Consider the following 23,705-nt stretch of genomic DNA (forward strand, 5'->3'; position numbering starts at 1 on the left):
TATTTTTAGAAACACAAAGGCAACGCGACATATTCTATCAAGCCTTCTATTCAGCCCCAGAAGGAACTGAATCATAGACCATTGTAACAGTCTAAATTTTAAATATTTTATTGTTCCTTTTTTAATGGGAGGAGAAGGGGGGAGCAGCTTGGTCCTGACACGGCTATTCCTGAAATCAAAGGGTAAGTGGTACTAACTTCATTAAAGTCACGATAGGGCCTTTAATAGTTTTCATTTTCTGCATGATGCTGATCAAAACTCACAGCAAAATCCATATATTAAAGCAATACAGGAGTGTTCACACTGGGTCAAAAAAGAAACAAGCCAATCTCTGACACTGATAGGCGTGATCAACCTTTCTACAAAAGAGCGCATACTGCCCAGCTGAGAAATATGCAATAATCTTATGTACTATCCTGGCCCCAAAACACGATACTTTGTGCCTCACATCATTCAGTTTAATATCCCTTGAAAAATACGCTATCATTAGTTGCAATAATTCTGAATATTACTTTTTATCCATGTGCATGTCTATTCCTGCATTTCATATTCTGAATCTTATTTCTTCACTGTTTCCCGGGACAGTGAGTCCTGTGGTTTATTTCCATCTTATGTGAAACAGCTTTGTCTTATGTAGTTATTGTCCATGGCTTTGGTAATACAAGTGGAGTTATGTATTCTACAAGTATCATATACATTATAATGCATACACCATTGAGAACAAAGTAGTCCTCTCTTAAACAGTCATGCTGACTGACCTGATACAAGCCCCTCTTCAAGCTCAATCTACAATAGAACATAAAGCTGGCCAAAAAGACAAGCAGTTTCCTTGAACGAAGCTGAGATTCCAGTGCTATGCTTGAAAAATAGAAAGGTCTTGAGGTTTGATATGAAGTAAATAGCTACAAACAACATGGTTTTGACTTAAAAAATAAAGTCCCTGAATTTCAGGTCCAAGTTGGATATTCCCCCAAGCTTATGAAATGCATTCAGTCAAATGGCTTTAGGTTAGTTAATTCTAGAGAATCTTTCTCCTACCTGAGGGTATTTTAATTGATTCCAGTTTGACGCATTATGATTGGCTCACATGAACTGGCTTGCAGCAGTTGGTGAGAATCAGAATTTCACTAAACACTGAATGTGCTTGAATCATGGTTTTGATTTGAAGATATTTGCTCGCTAACTATTAGATTGTAAAATAAAATATTTAACAAGTACCTATTTATGATTTTTTTCCTGTGGTGACCACAGCCCTTGAAGGAAAATATATTTCTCTTTAGAAACACATAGACCTCAGAACCCCTGCAGTGAATTTCAAAAATAGTACTAGCCATTTTTCAGATAACTCTACCTTTAATAAAATCCCTCACAACATTTTCACTGCAAAAGAGTCCCAGAACTCACAGAGGGTTAATCTGCGTATACTCAGGCTGTGTCTAAGAGCTCCAGAGCTTTATTGTTATAATTCAGTCCCAGCAGTAACCTGTTACTGTATGATCTTTCCCCAATACTGTGTTAAAGTAATTCATTTTATGATGTTTCTTTATATGTGTGTTCTTTAAAGTTAAAGTTTTGGTTTGTTTTCCAACAGAACTTTGCCAGTTTGAGGCTTTTCATGTATTCCAGATTTTATTCTAATAATAAAAACCTAATTATTTCTTTATAGGAAGTTATCACTGAAACTGCCATACCTTATCAGACCATTAGTCTGTCTGTGTGTTACAAAGCTCCAGCTCTGGCGGATGCCAGACATTTCAAAGGAAGCAAAAAAGCCTTGTTCCATTATGTAACCACAAAATCAGTTTGAAAATCTATGATTTAAAAGTAAAATGTCTAACATCACTAGGATAATTGGAACCGCTAACAGAAAGGACTTGGTTACTGCTTTGCATTGATTCATGAAATTGTATATATTCATGTCTCATTAGAGGGAAATAATGCAATATGAGTCTGCTTCATACAAGTGCTAAATACTGGCTATATCGCAAGAAACTAATGGCAAAAGCTCAGAGTTCTCAGAGTCTGAAATTTTGCTATTGATATGTAAACATTCAGCCCGTATTTATAAACCAAAGCACAGCTGCCCCAAGCAAGGCCTTGCAGTCTAGCACCTTCCCTTTTATTTGGTTTCAGACAGAGTATTAATTGTGTTTAGTTATTGTTTTTTAAAAGGCCAAAAACCTTTTCACCCAACAAAGCATTTAAGTGATGTAGTGTGTACAGAGAATGTTCTAATAAGCTAATAAGTAGGAAATGGAATCTGCTATGCAGGAGGTTTGCACATGGCACGAGTTTGTATTTTTCTGACCTACTTAAGGTAGGTGCAAAGCTCAAACCAGCTTGGGAAGTTAACTTTTTCTAACACAAGTGTGTTCACAAGTGCAAAGTCAGCTTCAGCCACAGGCGCGATTCAGCAAAAGCGTGAAGGCCTTTGAAAGAAGCGTTCAGCAGTGCCACAAGGTTCGTGTTGTCCTTCAGCGCAGCAGGGTTATTGGTGCTATCAATCAGCAGTTTCTCTGTCCTCTCTTTGGCCACTGTGTGGAGGAGCATGCATCTTCTGAGGGCCTACATTTTACAGCCAGAGTCCCCTCTTTATGTTATACAGTCTAATTAATTTTAAGCTGCTTCCAAACAGATCCTCCCTACCATCTCTTGAAAGAAGTCCTTTCTGTGCCCCAGAGGAACGCAGAATATTCACAGGCTATCTCTGTGTGCCAAATGACCTGGGCTCTATTTTTATCTATACAGCTCATATGTGTCGTGATCCTGGGTCACTTTCCCCCCGTCTCATTATGAGTCCTGCCACCGTAATTTCGTGAGTCAAGAATTGCCTCTTACTGTTCATTTTGAGCCCTGATCTTTCAGTGCTATAGGCAAAAATAATCAAAAGGTCATACATACATTCAATATGCTGCTATCATCCGGGCCCCTTGCTGGTTTCATTGCAGACTAAGTTTTACCAGTGCTGAGTTCTTCCTCAGAAGTATTACACCAGATGGGTAAAGATCTGTCCGCTCCTAAAAAGAATTACAATATCTTGTTAATCAGTATTCTCTTCATAAAAGAACTTCTGTTACAAAACAAGCTTAAAAAAGCCCAACCCAACAGGTCTAATTACAGTTCATAAAATCTAATTACATTGAATCTCTTGGTAACAAAAACCGTGGGTTAATCATCTTCGGTCTTTTTATTTTCACTAGGTGAGGCTGCTATTTGCCATTTTTACAGCTGGGTGGTTTGCAAAGCTGGCCAATGTTCCTCTCTAGGGATGGCAGTCCAGTGCTCCATGTGTTGCTATTTGGCTGGCCTTTGAAAAGCTGATGACATCTTATCACTGAGCTGTGGAATTGGGTAAAACCTGTTCAAAGTAGGATCTGACCAGCTGCCTTTCAAAAGGCCGGCCAAATGTCTCTTTTCAGTGTATTGCACTGCTAGATGGCTCTTTAGTCATTTGTCTGGAGCCTCCAGGTATCTCTTGAGATCTAGTGGATAAACAAGGTTGTACCAGAAATAAGAGGCTTGTAAATAAGACACGGTTAACTATTTACAGTGGTGGTGTAACAAGAAACGCAAACAGATCAAAACTTCTACCTTTCTATATCACATAGATTACAGGACATAAAGCATAATGTTCGTTATGAATCCAAACATTAGCAATCCATATCACAACACCCATTACATGCAGCATAGCACAGATAGCTTTTCTAATGCTCCTTCAACCTGAGAGAGAAATAGTCCTTGTCAGGGCAAGGTTAATATAAATCGATTATGTGTATTGCTAAAAATCTAATCTTTTGACTGATCTAATGTGCATTGTCTCTAAAACGCAAAGATGATTCAAGTAAAAAAAAATGTGGGGTTTTGACATTTTCAATCAACAAAGCATTTGAAAATTGACATAAGGCCATTCTATGCATATGTGGTTTATTTGCTAAACTGAAATGAAATTCATCTTAATAAAAATTCAGCCAGAACATTATTATTATTATTGTTACTGCTTTTGTTGGGATTGATTTTGTTATTGTGACGATCATTTGTTTTCATATATTACTTTTATTATACTAGTGCCTGAAATTACATATGGGATCAGGGACCTTCTCTGAAAAACTTATCCACACTCTAAATAGCAGAGGTAAAAAAGCAAGCAATGATATATTCATAAAATGTCGCATTGCTGCTGTAAGCCTTGGGTATTCAATATTCTATAGGAAGGGTTTGTGTAGCCTGAGCCCTGGGCTGAGATCAGAGATCTGTTTTGCTATGTGCAGTGCAAAAAAAAATGGGAAGGGTAGTGTTTTCCTGGCATCACAAAGGGGCAATTTTTTAGAGGTATTTAGATATCATAAAATGTAAATAAGCACCTTTTAGGTTTTTATTTGGTTGGTTGGGTTTTTTTAAATTCATGATTTAGACAGAAAAAGTGGTACAGTATGAAACAGGTTATCAGAATTATTAGAAGAACCAGAGTCAGAGGGTAAACGGTCCTCTGGAAACTGTACCCATCCCTTCCTCTCCCTGCAAAGCCTCTTAGAAAGTGTTAACTTTCTTCTGGAAGCGTTCAATTTCTTCTGGAAATATTTTCAGCAAATACAGTGCAAGAGTTATACTTACAAATATTCTTCTTTTGCAGGTTTCCCCCCTCATGGCATTTACCTTTTACAGATCTTGAACATAAAAGAGTGAAGGATTTGAATCTCTATCTGAAGCAGCTATTGAGTGGATCCAGGAAACTGGCTAATGTGAGCACTTCCACTATTTATTTTATTTGCATATGACTTTTAGTAGCATTGTACCAAAAGATTCAGGAAGCTTTCCACAGCCTTACTTGGGGAAAAAAAAAAAAAAAAAAAAAAAAAGACATAAATGACACATCTTCTAATGCAGCCATTTTGTGGTGGAGCCACTGTAGCATTCATCAGAACTTAAGACAAAGACAAGAATGACTGAAAAATATATTAGACCTAGCAGGGCATTTTTCAAAAAACTTCTCTTCCTTTGCTGCCATCCAAAAGTAGTAATTCACTGAATTTTTGACAGTAAGAAGTAGGTTCTTAGGAATGTACTGTCTAAAAAAGGAGTAATTTTTGAAACATTGAAGTCTGATTTTGACAGTTTTTAAATGAAAAGTTCCATTCTTTCAGCCCAGAAATACTCTTCATTTCAAAATTTAGTCAATGTGTAGAAGAAATTGTTTTGCAAACATAAGACAAAACCCAGAATGTTTCGATATTATCAGAGTGATACATTGTGTCCATTAATATTGGCATTTTCACATTTTTTTATCCATTATTGTTTTCTGAGATTTGATGTTCTCCTCCTATCTCAAAATGGAAAGTTGAAACGATAACAAACTCTGACTCCTCACTGCCTGGTCCAGCATCGTAAAAGCCAGGGCCAAGAGCAACTAACGGGCCACATGGACCCGGGGAGGAGGATGTTAAGTCATTATGCTGCGTCACTTCGGAGGCTGAATGGTCATTTTGGAAGTTGAATGGTCAGTTACGGATCATGACACCAGGGTCTGAGAGAAAGGACCATCTTCCAGCCACCGGCCATTGTCAGGAAAGCTGTCAGGCAGGAAAAACAGTGTTTTACATTAGATCCAAGGCTTATGTAGAGGCAAGTAAACTCAAGGGAGCCAAGGCATGAGCTCGTGCGTTGACGCTGCTGTTTCACTGTTGGCACATTCTCTAGCAGAACTTGGGCCTCTGTCAGGTGAGCCATCTCATGTCCCGCGGCCTCAGGGCCATAGCACAAACTGGGGCTGGGCTGGTTTAATAGCATAGGTAATCTAGGATGCTGAAAGAGGGTATGATGAGATGTTTTTTCTCCAAAATTTCAAACATCAAACATCTTGCAGGAGGAGAAAAATGTTCACTGCCTAACTATATAACTTTCCCAGCTGTGACTGTGTAATGGAGATTAAAGAGGAAATTGTCCATATGTAAAACAAACAGGAGTTTCCTTATTAATAGGAATATAAATTCTGTGCCCTGAGTTGAAATTGAGAAGATTTCCAAAGAGGATAGATAATATCTGTCTCACATAGTTACACTCAATTTGGTATGGACAGCTGACTTGGTTGCTTGGTGCCCTTGACTGACCTTGCCAAATAAACTGCACAAGTTGGGGTTAATTGTCGTGCAATTTCTGTCGCTCACATTAGGTCGTGGGATTATTTTACATTAGCGCCTTTTGGTCACAGCTGAGGAAAAACTGATATAAGCCAGTGACCTAGAAATGAAGAGCTCTGTATCTTCTGCTGTGCTCTGGGCTGCTGTAAGGTACATGGATTTTCAATCTGGGACAAGCACTGCTGTTTAGAAGCCTAATCTATGGTTGAAAAATTAGACTGCTTAAAGCCCTGGGATAGCAATAAAGACATTTCCTGGTCACGTGCAGAAGCTCTCCTCTCTCTCCTGCTCCGTGGTCTGTGAATGGACCAGTAATCAGCCAGAGCATGCTGCCTTGCAATGGGCTTCCTAATGCCTTTCCTCCTCCCTTTATGGTCCTGCAGCACGCACCTGTGGAGCTGGGTAGGTTCTCCCAGCACACAGATAGGGTATTCAGAGGGAACTGTGGGCAGATCTGCTTGGGGACATGCGCTGGTGTGGCTCTCAACCAGCCCGGTGGGACCATTCAGACGTGCTGGACTATGCAGTTGCTGAAAACCGTTCCAGTCTGGTACAGCTTGTAGTGCTGAACCATGAGGAGAAGAAAACCATTTTGTGTCTCAAGAGGGCTGTACAGCTACTGGTGTGCTGGACTTGGAGGGCATGATAATAAACTAAGTAATGAGCAGATTGTTACCAGCTGTAAAGCGCTATTGCATGCGGGAAATCGTCTTGTTTACCACCATGCAGCTAACCTGCAATTCTAGATGATAACCTTTAAAGTTATTGATACTCTATAAACATTGAATCATTATTTTTACTTCAATATGCTTCTCCTGCTGGGAGATGTGAGAAATTTATAAAATACTGATGTGTTCTGACCCATTTAGAACAAGGAGACCAGTCAGCGGGTAATTTCCTTTGTATTCCCAGCTGAAGGCTTTTTTTTTTTACTTTTCCCTTTGGTATGACTCTTTTAAAAGTGTCATGGTGTCGTCTTGGTTTTACTCTGAGCAGAAAGCCATGCTAGAAGGCTTTCTTGATAAAAATAAATACAATTATTTTGTCTCTTTTCATGCCTTGGACAACTTTGCAGTCAAATGTGTCCTTTTTTCTCAAATTGCTGGGGAGCCTGACCGAAACCATTAAGTGAGTTATCTGTTCTCAAGCATTACCAAACTGTCATTCCTATGAAATAGTAAAACTATGTAGGAATAAATAAATAATTCAGAAATTTGCAAAGAGATCTTGTAAGATCAGATGCCTGTAGAAGAGGGTTCCTTTTACTTTCTTGACACAGTCATTTCTTTCTTCTGAATTGTACCTGTATGGTATCGTAGGTGTGTGGTAACCATACGGTGTACTGGAGTATTGTCTGAGAGGGAAAGAAGAGCTTTTATTTCATTATAAAATACCCTTGCTAAAACTGTAAACACATTACCCTGATTGACTAGACACTGTCTTCAGCTCTGAAAAGTTTAGTCCAGTCCACACATGACTGACTACACGCTTAAGTTACCAATTAAGTAATTAAAAATCCTAGGAATAAAGAAAGAATTGGATTATATCCAAATTCTTTCTTCAGTCATGCCTTAAGTGCATGCTTTTTAGTCCAGACTAAGTTCTGATTATGAAAATTGTGTTATAATTAAGAGTAGGTCAGAATGTCACTGACCTTTTCTGCTAAATGGTTTGAACGAAGGAGGAGAGGTGGAAAATGGCTGCCTTCTCATTTGCACTGTAGTTCAAATGGAATTAAGTATTTCTTTAAACCCTTCTTTTAAGAATAGAAACTTCAAGCCACCTTTCTCTGTCTCTGAATATTAGTATCAGATCCAAAAAATGCAGATACATCAGCTGATGGAGATATTTGCTGTTGGGCCAGTTTAAATGCTTAAATGCACTCATGCTCTTCCCTATTCAAAGAAGTTTTTTAAGTCTGTGATTTACTTTGAGTGCCAGCCTCACTCATTGACTTGCTCTTAGACATTTGTTGAAGAGTTGCCTTGAATAGGAGTGCTTTTCCTAAGTTCAGGTTAACACTCGGTTATAAATAACTACACCACCAGACTATATACATGAAGAACAAGGTATATTCATTACATACTAAAATGCAAAAGTTGATGCACCTCCAACGTCATATTGAGTCATTTAGGACAGGATCAAAAACAGGTTTCAGGATCTTTTTTAGTTTCATTCTACTCCCCTCAAACCAGTGGCAATATATGTGATCACACCGGAAGAATATGTAGTTTTGTGCCAGTTGCACCAGTGCTGACTGGGTGATCAGCTGCATGCGTTGAAATGCTTGGGTCTTCTAGATCAGCAAGGCAACGTACTCAACAATGTTTAGATTCCTGGAGTTTTGCTTTATTAAATAGCAAAACAACCAGGTAGTGCCACCAATAAGAGCTGAAGCATCAAGAAACAATAAATTCAAGGTTGGTAACATGGAGTGGGACAAAAATATACATTATCAAAGTATAAGTCAAATCTGTGACAAAAGGCAGCTTCTACTGACGACTTTTACATTTTTCTCTATTTCACTCAACTCCAACTGAGTGACAGGCTGAATGGAGATTGCAGCCCAAATCTCATAACATATCATATAAATTAAGGCTGCCGTAGTGGCTTGTCATCTTAATGCTGTATTGTAGAAGGGTTGTACACTCCCTGGGGACACAAAAGCAAGGTAAGGCTCCATTAATTTAGGCTGCTCCTGGCCCTGGTGTCAAACAGCAGCATTCACAAAGCTGAGTGTCTACATGCTTATCTTGAAAAGACAACTTGCGGCTGGCTTGGGCATTATGAATGAAAAAGTATAAGACTGAATCTAAATCTAATGTTTTATATAGCAATCATGCGCGTTTGGTACCATCAGGCAGCTAGTAACTTTCTATGGATAATCTTCCCATCTCACACCATTTTAAAGAAGTGGCATTTAATTTGTGGATATCGTTATTGATAACACAGCTCAGACACTAGATGTACCTACTGATCTTGCAGAACTACATAGCCTTCAATAAACACACGTAATTTGTCCTACATCTTTCACATAGATTGGTTTTGTGTGCAGGTTTGGTGGGCTTGGATGTTTGAGGGGGTTTGTTTATTATGGTGGGGGGTTAAGCAAACATAATAGTAAGTGCAGGCGCACAGTAGGCTAATCAGTAAAAAGTAAATGAGGTGTATTAGGGTTTGACTCTATACAAATTTTCTAAGTATCCAAATTATCTAAAGACTTTGGGGCCAAATATAAATGCTAGTGCAAGCAGGTAAGCAAACAGTAACAGTGTGACAGCTATGGATAGGTTTTATAAACAGCTTTACGGTGACTTTTAGACTGTGTAAAAGGGCTTTGAACAGGATGTAAATGGAAATGATTGTAAATTATGTTCACTCATTTTCAAACTTACAGTGAAAACCAGGACCACAGCATTGTTCTAGAGTGACTAATGTTTTACACTATAAAAGTAATCAAGTTTGATAAGAGTTTCCCATATTTCATTTGTGTTTTATTCACTGGCACTACTTGGGCTTTACAGAGATGAAAAAATAGCTCCTGCAGTGGAGGTACATAATGCGGTGGTACAAAGTGCACCCAAGGAATGTGGGTCCCTTAAACTCCCACCACTCCTGTACTCTTGCAGCAAGGAATCCAGCAGAGCCAAAATGGGGAGGGTTCAAAGTCCTCTCTTTTCCGCTGTCCTTTCCTGAAGTTATAATAGCTGCAGCAAGGTCAGCTTTTTCTGGTTTCTTTCTTTCCTGCTGATTCTCCATCCTGTTAAAGTATAAGAGGTGCATGGGTGTTCTTTGACCCCAAATCTACTCTAATGCAGCTGAAAAGAAAGCTGAAAGCAGAGGAGAGGCTGCTTTTCTTTCTAACAAAATTAAATCTGGCTTGAAATCTGGCTATGTTTCACTAACAGCAGAGTGCTTTTCTAGTTGGGCTCTGATGGAGAGCAGTAGACAAATTCTACTGTGCTACAGTGGCGCAGGGATGTGCCACCTCCCCTGATGCCACTGAAGTTGCTTATTTCGGTTTTATCCTAGTGTAAGTGAAGGTGGAACTTGTCCTTTTTGAGTTTAGTGTCCTAATAAAGGTCATGCGTGAGTTCTAGCCAGGCCAGCGCTGGTGCACCCATACCTACCTGGCTTTTCCCCAATAGACTAGTGTTGTTGAGTGACCTGAAAACATTACCTACTAAAGATTTTTGTCTTACTAGGTAAGAATGATATCAGACAAATGATAGGAGACTTTCATAAAAACCCCCAAATGGGCAGTATTTTAGGGAATTTCCATTTACTGATTTAAAGGTAATAATTCCAGGGGGAAAAGGGTAGGTGAGTGCTGGTGGTCATCCTCAGTGCCTACCTGTCTGCCACGGCTGTCACAGGGTCTCTGAAATTCTCACCTATGTTCACGTCTTTGTAACGACAGTTGCTTCTTTAGAAGCAGACTCTATCCACCTAAATATGGTGTGCTTTTGATCATACATACATTCGAGGCTCTGCTGTGCCTGTTTCTATTAAGCTGTGTAATAGATGCACACTTGACTCTAAGCATGTACTTCAGTACTGTTGACTGAAATCCAATTGCTTGAATTCTCATTGATTTAGGAATCACCTGAAAGTTCAGAATGCTTTGGTGATCTGCAGGCAAAGGGTAAACTTAAGAAGGTGCTTTCACACTTTGCCTGTGGCAATCTGACTGGTGGAGTCCTGCAGCAGGCAGATTAACAGAGTGCGGGGAGAAATTGGTGTCTTGTGAATAACAGCATGCAAAATGCCTTTTTCCGCAAACATGTCGGAGATCACCTCCATTGCTTTCCAAGCACTTTGCCCTGGATAGACTGCTACATCTGCCCTTGCAACCTGGCCTGTTATGCTTTTGCTTTCCATTTGCCAACATTAGCCATGCTGCTTCCCCACACGCTTCGATATCTGTTGCATACAATGGACGCACAGACAGGGAAAGCTTTCGAATCAGTGCTGCGGCACCAGCAGCGTACATGCCTGTCGTGCTCACACCTGATGTAAGATCAGCACAAATTCCACTTCTGTTCTTAAACCAAATATCTTTTTTTTTTTTTTTCCGAATGTTTTCTCCTTTAGAAATGAGAATTTGGAATTATTACCTGAAACAATCTTTGTACCTCCTGTTTACAAACCTCTCTCTTCATATATTTCCATTTACTTCTGAAAGAGTAAGCGGAGAGGAAGCAGAACACCAGGCTGCTCAGTGTGGAATTTTTTATTTCTCTTTCAAGTCAGTTAGTGTACCCTTCCTTCCACCTCCTGCCCACTTCTCTCAAGATCTTTGAACTCGAAGGGCTACTTAAGTTTCTCTGCTTATTTTCATGCTGTCAAATAAAGACTGAGCTGCCAAAAATATACTCTTTCAACCCTTGAGATTTCCTACACTTGGGACTTGTGCTGAAAGAGCAAATGGAGGTCCCACAGGGAATAACTCGGATGTTTCAAGCTACTGGAAGCTGAAGCAGGTGTACGGGCTTTCCCCTGTAAGCTCTCCTCACAAGATGTGAGAGAATAATTACTCGTGCTCAGAACAGACAGGTATATTGGCAGTCCACTGCTAATAGCTTAAGGATTTGTCATTCAGTTCAAGGAAAATAATTCTGTTGGGTTATCTTTCTTTCCTCTGATTTTTCTTTTAAAGAAAATACCAGTGTGTGAAAAAAATTCCAAACAGTAGAATGAAAAATAAAGGCAACTGCTAAAATAAATCCAGATTGCTAAGTCTTATCTCTGTGCTGAACATAGACATCTTGTTTCTCTGTGCTGAACATAGACATCTTGTTTCTCTGTCTGCTGTAACCACTGTTAACTCCTTGCTAGCTGCATTTGTCACTAAACGCTTCCTTTTTTTCTCCCCCTGCACAAATCATGCCACATCTTGTCAAACTGAAACAAGACAAATGCTACATGAAGTACGTCTTGCCGATAAGAGACACGTTATTTTCCATGGCCTGGAAAAAAGCAACGGTGACATTTTAATGCTAGACTCTAAAAAGTTTCTTGTTCTACCCATTCATTACAGTGTCAGTCCAAGTAACATCGGTATGAATGTAGCAATTCTAACCATCCTAAAGAATGGCCATTCTGAAATACGGCTTTATGAAAAAGCTAATAAAATGCAATTACTGTCCACCTTTGATTCAGAATCATAAGAGTCCATTTCAGAATTCACATTTTTATTGCCTTGGACAATACTCAAATCTGGAGATTTGGTTTATTGTTTTAATTCTCTGCAGCTGATGTAACTACCTGTTATATATGTTCACTAGAGCAGCACAGGTCAGTACATAAAAATGAAAGTTATAGTGCAGTACATAAGGTGGATTACTGTTTTAAACAGGACGGGGAAATATGATCATCCCTTTCACTCCCCATGTGTTTCTGGTAGGAGTTAACTCTGTATGGAGCTTTTCAGCGTGAGTGTCCATTAAGCTGCCATGTGAGGGAGGTATGCACAGTATCTAAGCCTCAGGGAGGCACACATTAGGTCAGGTGCTTGGGGTCAGTCCTGTGCCAAGGGCGAATTTCACGCTGACTACACAATACGTAGCAAAGATGTTCTCCTGCCTTTGTTTCGCAGATGGGCTGCTCCGTAAAAGCAGTTGCAGCTGCTAGTACGTATCTCGAGACGCTGGAGATCGAGTGAGAACGCAAATCTATGGCCCACGTGGCACGCTGCTGCTTGGAAGCGTGTCGACAGAAAGGGGCCGGGTAGGCAGCAGTGCAGCACCCCTGCGCCGGTGGTAAGGGGCACCGTTGTCTTCCCAGTGCCTGTGTAGAAATCATTCCCTGGGATCCTTGCCCCTGATCAGAGGGGAAAGGCTCCCCTTTATTGGTAACTCCAGTGTACACATTAGAAGCCTACCACCAGTCTGCTCGGAGGGGAAGAATTTAAGAAACAGAGCAAAACATACGATATTCCCTAAAATATTGTTATTTTCTTTCAGAATGAGCTTGTACTCAGCTTCTTCCTGAATTGCTGCAAAAATACCTTAGCAGAAGATTCATCATCTGTGACCTTAGGTATGTATGTGAATTACCAATGCTACTTGTTTTCTAAGAAGGACTTTTAAAATAAATATTAAATATAATAATGCAAAGGTGAGTCTAAAGTGTTTAGGTGGCGCTTTTTTTTTTTAAGATATAAAGATACCAACAATAATTTCTGATTTCTCAAGGTCTCTGAAAATGTGTTAGTAATGTGACCTGTAGCTCTCTTTCACTTTGACGTATTTTCCTCAGCCTTGCTTCATTTCTTTTTGAATAAACTTACCTATATGCAAAGTAAAAGTTTACACAAACTGTGGCAGGTTTCTTGTTTTACAAAACAAAATCTTTAGAGAAGAATCTGGAGGAAAGGATCTGAGTCATGACAAAGCACAATATGTGCTTGGACGAGCGAAGAAAATTAGGGATGGCTTCTAAAGTCATTTTCACAATGAGTGGAGCAGGTAAATAACAGAACATTATGTTAATGCCTAGGCATACATTATTAATGATAGTGGTAATTCACTTCTTACTAAATGAGATTCTGCATTGCTCCCTTAGCCTATCTAAATACTTAACCCATTTCCCTCTTCTGTCCAGCACTTTATTTAATCTAATCTCTGGCATTACAGCATTAAAAGCCAAAGCACAAACCATAAAATGTAAACTGTGAATGTTTATTGTCTTCCACTGCGCTAGTTCTGCACTGAAAATAATCTTCCATAGTCAGTTTTTAGGCAAAATAAAATCTCATAAAGAGGCCTGCAGCTGCACTCTGCACCACAACAATTCAATGTGCTCCAAGTGACAGGATAGTTTTCAAGATCACCAGTTATCCACATTTCAGAAAGGAGTGCAAGTACCTCAGCATATTTAGTTTACATGGCCATTAAGTTAATTTAATCTCTCTGCAGACAGGGCCTTCATTATCTCTTTTGCTGGGACCATTTTTTTTTAATCCATCAGCACAAAATAAATCCTATTCTGGCTTCTCAGCCTTTGGAAGATTCCTCCTGCATAGAGTTTATTTGATTAGGACATGCCATTATCATATTAAATCCATTATGACTATTGAAAATTACTAATGATTTCTCTAACTTTTACAAAGGAATGAAGAGATAATGCAAAGATGTCCTAGGTGTTAGGAATATGCAAGGCTAAATCTTGTCACAGAAAATCCCAACCCGAGTTCAGATGTAACATGTAATCTGGGTTCGTGGGCTGCCTCTCCTGTAGACTAACACAGATACATACATGTGAAAGTTAGCTGAGGCATAAAGGAGTTAATGTCCCAGGTCTTTAGAAGGATTTTGATATTTCAGTAATATTTAGGTGCCTAATTATTCAAGAGAATCTGAGTGTAAAAGTCTTATGCAAAAGCATGAACTGAGTCTGTAATAAAATTAAAAAATAAATTACAGTCCATAATTCCTACAGTGGTCTCCTGCGCCAATATAGTCTGAAGGGTAAACCCTTTATCTTTGTTGTCAATGACATCAAAATCAGAGAAGAGAATAAAGAAACAGAGGTAAGAATGTGTTTAGTGGGTGTTTGATGAAAGCTATGTGACAGGTAACCCAATCTGCTGGTTCACTGTACAGTTAGTGGAGGTGAAGGTCACAACCTGGTCAAGGGAGATAGTTACAGAGGGATTATTTTTCTCCTGCTCAGTAACTCTGCCTTTTAAAGTTTGGACACTTCAGTTCTAAACTCAGGGCAAAGCCTTTATTTAACACAGGAGAAAAAAAAAAAAAATCACCTAAAAACCTACCTCCCTTTGGCCTAGAAAATTCATCGCTATCATTTATTGATAGAATACCAGTAGCACACAAGGTCCGTATCAGGACCCAATGAGTTTAGACTCTGTAAAAACAGAGAACAAGAATAATGGGCTAAGTTGCTCTGGGTATGGCACCACTTCTGGTCAGCGAGGAAGGGAATGCACCTGGTCAGCAGTCAATTGCAGCAGACTGTGGAAGTAGGTGAGCTCAGCTGTAAATGAGCTAGCTCAGCTGTCAGAGGAAGACCAGCCATGCACGTGCTAATTACCCACCTGAAAAAATTATTTTCACATATGTTAGTCTATGCCTCGCCCCTTGCTGTTGGAGTTAGACTGCTGCCGTACCCCAGCTAGCTCACTTCGATCTGTGCTGCACGGCACTCTGTACCCCGTTATCATCCGTCCTGTGAGGAGGAGGAGACACGAGTCCAGCTAAGGCAGGAGGTGGCTGACCATGCCAAGCTGACAGGTAGCAAACACGGAGTTGCTGGGAAGAGCACGGTGGTCCTGGAGGCTCTTAGCATGCCCTGAAACACTCTTAATTTGAGAGTAAGTCCTGTAGTAATGCCATAGTCAGTCTGGGCCAGGAATTAAGTTCACTGAGCCTTGCAGGAGAGAGGCAATTTCCATGAAAAGAATGCATCCTTCCCCCACAGCTTTTTTGCTTTATGAGCTTATAGGGGCCTTAATTTTTGCCTGTTTTGAAGAATAATTCAGGTTTAATATGGGCTGTAGCTTTCCATGAATCTGGTGATTTCTCTGTCAGCCTTTACGCAAGGTAATAATCTGTCTCTTAGTTAGGATCAATGTAAAATGAAATGAATGCCCAATAGAAGCCGGTTATGAATTTTGATCAAGATAGCATCTTTCTCTTACATTGCTTTAATTTACAAATGTTGTAGGTAATTACACTTACTAAAGTAAAATAAAAATTAAAATTTATGAATTTGTACTGTGCTTCTAGCAATGAAGAGATTAAAAATCAGTGCTAAATTTACTTTGACATGAATACTGATTCAGTATTCCCAGTGGGGTGAATTCTGAATTATACTGAATATTGTCAGCATTTCATTATACCAAGCTCACTACAAGGGAGTGAGAGCAGATATCAGGAATGATTTCACAGACAGCCTTTTATAAAGCCCTTTTAAAAAAAGGAAGAAAGAAAATCTATCAAAATAATTTTTATATCAATCTTGTTTATTTTTCTTCTCTTGAGTTTATATGTCCTGAAAATATTAGTAATTCAGACTGTTTTGCCAAAGTTCTGAAATCACGAAGTCTTTGCTAGTGGTTATAACAGTGTACAACCCAGGTCCCAGTCTGGCGTGTTTGATTAGTGCTCCACTCATGTCAAGGGCTGCTCTCCATTTAGTGCAGTAGAGAAACTGGCTCTATGTTCTTCTAAAGGAAGATCCAAGTTTTCCAAAAAGAGTATCAAGTGGTACGCCTCTCCACGCAGAATCACAGTCCTCCTGAGGACTCACGAGTCCCTCAGGAACGTCGACTATTTTGCTCATCTTATGTAGTGTTTCGACCTGCTGCAGTTGCTCATTCTTGATGTAAAGCTTTTGCCCCTAAAGTTGCATTCCTACTTTAGTTGCATTTTGGCTGTTTTGTTGGCCGTAATCACCTCTTGTTGGCTTGCAGAGTGAAAAGAGTGAGATAGTTAAGGTATTTACAGCTGAGTATCTGAAGCTGGGTACATTGGAGGCTCATAAACCCAAGCTGTAGCTAGAGCAGGCAGCTGGTTGGCTTGGGGTGTTCAACCCTGGCCCTGGAAAACCAAACAGGTTCCAGTACCCTTTGGTGCCAGGTGTTAATACAGGCCGTCACCAAGAAGAAGGATCTAAGACAAATCCGAGGGTCCAGAATACAGAATAAAACTTAACTCCCTAACAGTAGTGCTGGGACACTTAGTAAATTAGTGCTTTCACTTTGCTTTGTGGTCCATGTGTGAAAGGCAGTGTGTTATTAAATTATAGTTTCTCTATTGATTTTGTCAGTCTTCTGTGTAGCACCTTCCTCGCTGTTTATATTTCTCATGCATTGTGCAAAGCATAATGCGGAGCTTGTTTTAAAATGCTGCTAGCGAAAACATCGCACAAATTACAGTATATAGAGCTGGTAGTTCTCCAACATGCTAGGAAAGACCGTCTTGATAAAGAAAAGAACGGCATACTTGACTACACTGAAGATCATTCCACCTTTGGTAGAAATTTGAACACTAATTGCATTAATTTTCTCATTCAAAAAGAAGAAAGGAGCCACAGTTTTCTAGCGTTTATGTTCCTTGATAAAAGAGAATATAAACTGGCACAGTGTTTTTCTGCAGTAGGGGTTGGTGGCTGACTTCCACCGCAGAGTGCTGGGACACGCAGGCACAAGTCATACCGAAAAACGCTATGAGCGCTCCAGGGTCCTCATTTGGCATTTGACAGCTTTTGCATTGACACCAGTGAGCGAAGAATCAGTCTCTGGGCGGGGGGAAATCTTGCCTCAGCTGAAGTCAGCGGAGCTTTGTCCTGTATCTACAGCAGACCAGCATTTGGTCTTTGCCTCTAATGGAGTGCAAGTGGAGCGTGACAGTTCTTAAAAAAGCAGGGCCTGAGCTCAAGTCCATCTGCCCAAGCTGGATAGACTGGAAGTGATGGTTGTATGTGTATTTTATTATAATTTGAAGCTAAAATCACCTAGACTCCAAAGGGACTATGATTTAGCACTGAATGTAGAAAAACCTAAAATGTAACGGCAGAGTGTAGCTAACAGTAACTTTCGTTATAAAATATAAGCGAAAGAAGGTTCTTCTGTGTTTATCAGATTCCCTGCATTCTGTTATTTTTTTCTTTTCCTTCCTTTCAGAGTTTTTATTTTTTTTCCATTAATGCTCAATTTATTACATAGCAAGAGCAAATATTTTAGTAATAGCCATGCCCATAGTGTCTGTTTCAAACTTCATTTTACATACTCAATTAGAAATGCATTTTCCCCTCCCATATTTTTCATTAGTTTCAACTTGGTTAGAAACTTATTTACATTTGGTGTTTTCTAAATGAAAATGCCAACTCCCACAGAGAAATTCCTTGACTGGATATAAGCACTCACACTGTAGAACTTAAGTAATGCATAAAAAGGCACTGGTATTACTGGTAGGAGAGGAAAGGCCTGGTGTTCAGCTGAATTCTAATGATGTAATTTAGCCTTTGAAATCTGCTGCTCTTGTTGAACCGCTCAGGATGACCCACTGCAATTCACAAAATTAGCAGAGCCCTGCAAGTGGATTGTGCCCTTACCTTAAAACAGAACTCCCCTGGTGTAACACTATTTAGTGCTCTAGGATTCTACCTTCCATGCTGCAACTTAAAGGCAAAAGGCCCAAAAACTTAAAAAAAAAAAAAAAAAAGTACAATGGCTTTGCATGGTGGGGGGAAGAACTGATTTTTGTGGGCTTTTTGTTACCCTGAAAAAAACTCAGCATTAACTGGTCCATGGAGTTTTCACCCCCGATCCCTCCCTGTCCTTATTTGCATACAACAAGAAATTAAATAAGGTACAATCTGGCTAAGTGATTTGTCAAAGTTCATAAAGGAGAATAACAAATGAAGAACTGCGCCTTGGTCTTCTAAGTCCCAGCTTAGTGATTTCTTCATAAGATTTCAGTTCTTCAAGAGTCTCTTTCTGGCCCTTCTCTAATTAGGATGTGATTAAAAATGTGTCTTTGTAGTCTCTAAAGGGAAGAAATTGGAGATGGATTCATATTCTAAAATTCCAGTCCAAACATCAGAAACTCAGAAGTGTTGATTTCCAGGCTGCCTGGAAAAATTATATTATGGCAGTTGTATGTACATATTGTGTTCTTTTTAATTCATTTGAATTCCTATTCTTAGGATAAATGGCAATTGCACTAGCTCTCTGGCTGTCAGTAGTACATGACACCTCTGTAATTCTATCTGCTTAGCGGTTATTTTAGCCTCTGTTTACTCCAGAGGTTACACATTTGGTTTCTCCAGAAAAATACAGCCAACGTGGCTTATCCATTACAACTTCCACTCTGCTGCCTCTTCTGCTGAGCAGCAGAGTAAAAGCTGAGGAGAGGGAGTTTGGTTTCTTGCTCTTACAACCCTGGCTGTAAGAGCTCTGGTGCACACGTGGAAAAGAGAGAGGAGGAACGCGACAGAGAACGCGCAGGTGTCTGCGGAGGCTGGCAGGGAGACGTGGGAATCCTGCTGCTACTGAGCGTGAACAGTCCCTGTACTCTCTAAAAAGCCGCCCCTTGCTAGTGCATAACCCTCACGTGTGGTGGTGGTTCCTTCGTTCTCATCATCCTTTCTCATTCCTTTCGCTTCTTAAAAGACATGTTTCTATTTAAAGAATTAATTATGACTATATATATTTTTTTGTCTGGTGTCATTATCTCCCCCTGCGGTGGGCTTCAGGCTGGTGTGTCAGACCGTGAGGCACGAGAAGGGGACCGGGACTTTTCTGTCTGAGGTCTCAAAGTCAGCTACTTCTTTAGCGGGGAGGCGGGCAGAACAGAGCGCAGCTCATGAGAGATCACCATGTTGGCCTAAGGTTAGCAGCACTGAGTTCTTATTTTTCCAAGTACAATAAATATATAATGCTGAGTGTAATACAGCTTTGGTCTAATTAAATGAAGCCCTGCTTGCATAAGTAAAACCAGGCTAGTTCACACAGGCAGTGTCTCGACTGTCGTTGATGATGATCACGTGGGGAGAAGCCCGGGTCTCAGACCAAGTGGTACAAAATGGCTCATGTCCACCCTGCTCAGGCTTAACACTGCAAAATAAGAAGGTCAGGTAGATGGAGAGGTTGCTGTGTTCACCATTACCTGGTATACTGTGGTAAAAGCCATCTGTATTTTCTCCTCTGTCTCTGTGGTGCAGGTAAGCCGCATTACTCACCCAATGTTGAGGAGACACCTTTTTGGCAGTGAAGGCAGCTGGCTCAGTCCCTCCTGCAGAAAGAAGGAACGGGATATGCTTAGTCATTTCTTCCACATTATGAGACTGGTCCATCTTGCTTGGAAACTGAAGATGGGGTTTTTTTCAGTGGGAACAGAATCAAACTCTGTAAATGCATCTTAGTAGAAAAATCTATGAAAGCAATGGGTTGCATGAAAACCAGCCTGGAATGGGAAAAATACAGAATGAGGAAGGGAGAAATTTATGTATGATAGATATAGATGTTATTTCTGTAACAGTTGTTTTGGAACTGGTCTGGAAACTTGCTTTTTTTCTCTCTTTTTTTTTTTTTCTACTGGGACCAGGGGAAAAAAATTCCAGTGTTTTTAACCAGACAGAAAAATTGCAATAATACTGACTAGTATCATCAATGATTGCCAGAAAAAAAAAAAAAAAAAAAATTGTTACTCAAGCATAAGTTTCCCACTGAAAAAGTTTCACTGTTGATGTATAAACAGGAAAGAAAATGAGCACTGCATGTCAGACCACTTTCTTCTGTCACACTCCTTATCCATGTTTTCTAATTTCATCCCCGATTTAAACACTCAGTAGGTTCTTTTTCTATATTAGTTCATGTGTACTGCAATTTTTTACAGATTTACTTCTGCTGAGCTATTAACTAAAAAATCAAACTATCTGGCCTTTTTTTAGGTCCTCAGTCAACTGATCATAAGCCTGGAGTACAATTGGTCATATCCTATGAGAGCACCCGTCTGACAGTAATGTTGAAACACATGAGGAGCATTGTAAGTATTTTTATCATAATCTAGAACTCATAAGTCCTTGCATTTGCAGAGTACTGTGAAAACATTAATCCTCAAACACCCTTTCTGGGATAACTAATTTTAACTCAAAACAATGATGGTGCTGTTCTGTCATCATTTAACAGTTGCTTTCTCCCTCTGATCTCACTCAATACGGTTGCAGGTATGGGACAGATACAGAAACTAGGTTTCCTTAATGGCTGGTAATGGCCTTTTCCATAAAAACCAGTTTTGATGACTGTTTTGGCCCTTTGAGACGAGGCATTTTGATACCAGTCAGACATAAGGCATCATGCAGCGGCATGACTTTTTTGTAGGGTGTCAGCCTGGCGTTATTGACTGCTTATCCATACATTTCTTTCAAGCCCAGCGTGGCTGGTCCATGAACGGGGAAGAGCTGGGCAGAGGGAGCAGTGCTGTATTTTAAGAAGCAATGTCATTTGGTGGGGTGATGCTCAGCTTTGTCATGCGCTCTGCGTCACGAGGCTGAGCGGTAAGCGCTGTGCGTTCCTGGAGCCAGGCTGCGAGAGGGGGAAGCTGGCAGCGCTCCCGCAGCACGGGACAGGTGAAATTGAATATCTCGAGAGATCTAGCTGGTGCCGTGTGCGATCTCTCGGCTGAAGCAGCGTGTCTGCTGTTTCATAATGAGCTCGGCCGCCTAGATGTGCTCTTGAATTCCCAATTGCTCAAGACTCAAGTAATGGCTGTGGCAAAGAGATCCTTTGCTGTCTTTGTTTAGCTAGGAGATTAAAGCATTTATTAACATTGCAGGTTCTCGTAGCATACACTGATGCCACTTCCATCTCAGAGTGGATTGCAATCACTTCCCCTAAATGGGGCCAAACTGAGGAACCTATGTGAGCACCAGCCAGTAATAAAATGAGGGTGAATGTTTAATTAGTTGTATGAGACACATGAGGCTTACAAGCTCCAACTGTTCTCTGTTGGCCACTCTGGCTTCTGGTTTGCAATTCAAGCATGTTCATTTTGGTTTATAATTTCCAATAAGTCTCTGTCCCGAGAGACTTGTCTTTTGTTTCCTATGCACCACCTTGACAGGTGAGATCAGCCTCTGCTGACAGGTCCAATTTAGATGAACTTTACCTTCAGGATTTAGTACAAGACCCTTTTTATTTTTTCTATTGTGCTTTTTAAAGCTAAGTGACTTTGATAAACCTCTGGTAAAGTTCTAGTTGGTGGGAGGGGTGTAGTTAAGTGATTGCCATGCTGATGTTGTTACTGTGAGTTCAGACAGGTGATGTGGAGATGCACACAAACAGAGCTACAGCTGTCAGAAACTTTCTCCTTCTTTCCATCATATTAAGTGTATAGGCTCCTAACAGTGTTCTTTAACTTAAAAAGTTCCAACTATTTAATTAAATGAAAGTAAATTGCAGCATAGATAGCTGTGTATAGCAACTGTAAAATCAAGGGTTCAGTTCACTTCATTATGGAAAGAGACAATACAACTTTAAGTTATTGTCTAGCTTTTGAAAGTAGGTAACTTAAATCAAATCTGTTTTAGTGAGTTTGCAGAGAAGTGGCAGGAGTCCAATTCAGTAAGACTAGCAATGATTCATGACTTCAAAGTAAGGTCATTGTTTTAGCAGCCTAATTTAGGCAATCATGCTTTTAAATCCTGGCCTTCCGATTCCTTCCTTCCATCCGGCCATCCATCCATTGTCATCTGATCTGAAATATGAAATAGTAGTGCTTTGGGTACTGTGATGCTGGACTGCCTTCAGACTAGTAACCTATAGCAGAAAGGTTCTTTACCCCATTAGTAATCTTCTCAGCTTTCCAGTCATATAGATCAATCTCTCTGACGTGCTCTCTTTTCTTTTTACTTTCCTTTCCTTTTTTTTTTTTTTTTTTTTTTTTTGGTGTAGCTGAACAGGGATTTTAAAAGTATGCCAAGATCATATCTTATTCAAGACATGTTAAAGCTATTTCAGGTATATTCAGTCTTTTGCAGAGTCTCACTAATTATATTTTAGTGGTTCATCTGTGCAGAGATTACTTTTGCTATCTTGTTTTATTTCATAATTTATAGTAAATAATTTTTGTGCTGCTTTTCCCCATTTAATTTATCTCTTTATAGAGATTTTATGATGTGTTCAGATGTGAAAATAATTGTCGTGGTCCAAATTAATCCCAAATGTAGCTTCACAGAACTGACAAGAATTGTGATAGAGACTTTTGATCCATGTAAATAAATTTTATTTACTATTTGTGTGGGTTTACTTCTAGGGGTTTTAATAGCAGATCTAGATCCTGCTGTGCAAATCCTATATTAATATACAACGCACAAGATAATCCCTAAAGAGCTAGTGTTGTTTATAGCCATTGTCAAATGCCACATAGGGTCTTTAACAGAGAAAGTCAGAAGAGTGCAATGCTATAGATTCGCGGGCCTGTTTCATGAAGCTAACCCCATTCACACAAGATGTCACAGGCGAAAAACGCGATAGCACTTGAGAGAGCATTGGTCTGGTGCAGACCTGCCAGTGGACTGTCTAATGTGGGTGCACGCATGGACTCCACAGTGCAGGCACTTTTGATCTGATGCATCCACATGTGCCAGATTTGCTGCAGATGTACAAGTCAGTCATCCCTAGATCTGCTTCAGAATGTCCTCTCCCTTATCACTGCAACATTTCAGTCATGTGTTACAAAAACCAGTCCTGCTTGAAGAAAACTATCAAAACCGCAACAATTGAGAACAACAGCCTTGTAGATTTTGTGACTGGAAAGAACCATTAATCTAATCTAACCTCCTGTAAAGCACAAGCTGTATTGGTTTTTTCACCGAGAAAATACTTGCATCTAGACCAGGAATGTAGATGGAGAAACTGAACAGAGAGATCTAAGACTGGTTGCAAATGTTTGTCTACATTTTAAGACTGTGGGTGCACAAAGAAGACAAGTTCTGTTAAGTAGATATTTATAAGATACTAAGAGTGTTTCAGTCTCAAGATTTCCCTCAGCAATTCATATTTTTGAGTCCTGAGATTCTGTAAGTCAGGTGAGTCACATTAGA

General features: G+C 39.9%; 1 protein-coding gene across 1 annotated transcript in view; it reads left to right on the forward strand.

Annotated features, from left to right (window-relative positions):
• PIK3C2G (phosphatidylinositol-4-phosphate 3-kinase catalytic subunit type 2 gamma) overlaps window positions 1-23,705 on the forward strand; it is a 209,635-nt gene that overhangs the window by 166,541 nt on the left and 19,389 nt on the right. Inside the window, exons 28-30 of the mRNA XM_075757739.1 lie at window positions 4,631-4,739; window positions 13,100-13,175; window positions 20,553-20,647. Coding sequence (XP_075613854.1) covers window positions 4,631-4,739; window positions 13,100-13,175; window positions 20,553-20,647 — 280 coding nt within the window. The remainder of the gene's footprint in view (window positions 1-4,630; window positions 4,740-13,099; window positions 13,176-20,552; window positions 20,648-23,705) is intronic.

This window comes from Balearica regulorum, chromosome 1 (genome assembly GCF_011004875.1).
Source record: "Balearica regulorum gibbericeps isolate bBalReg1 chromosome 1, bBalReg1.pri, whole genome shotgun sequence".
Lineage (NCBI taxonomy): Eukaryota > Metazoa > Chordata > Aves > Gruiformes > Gruidae > Balearica > Balearica regulorum.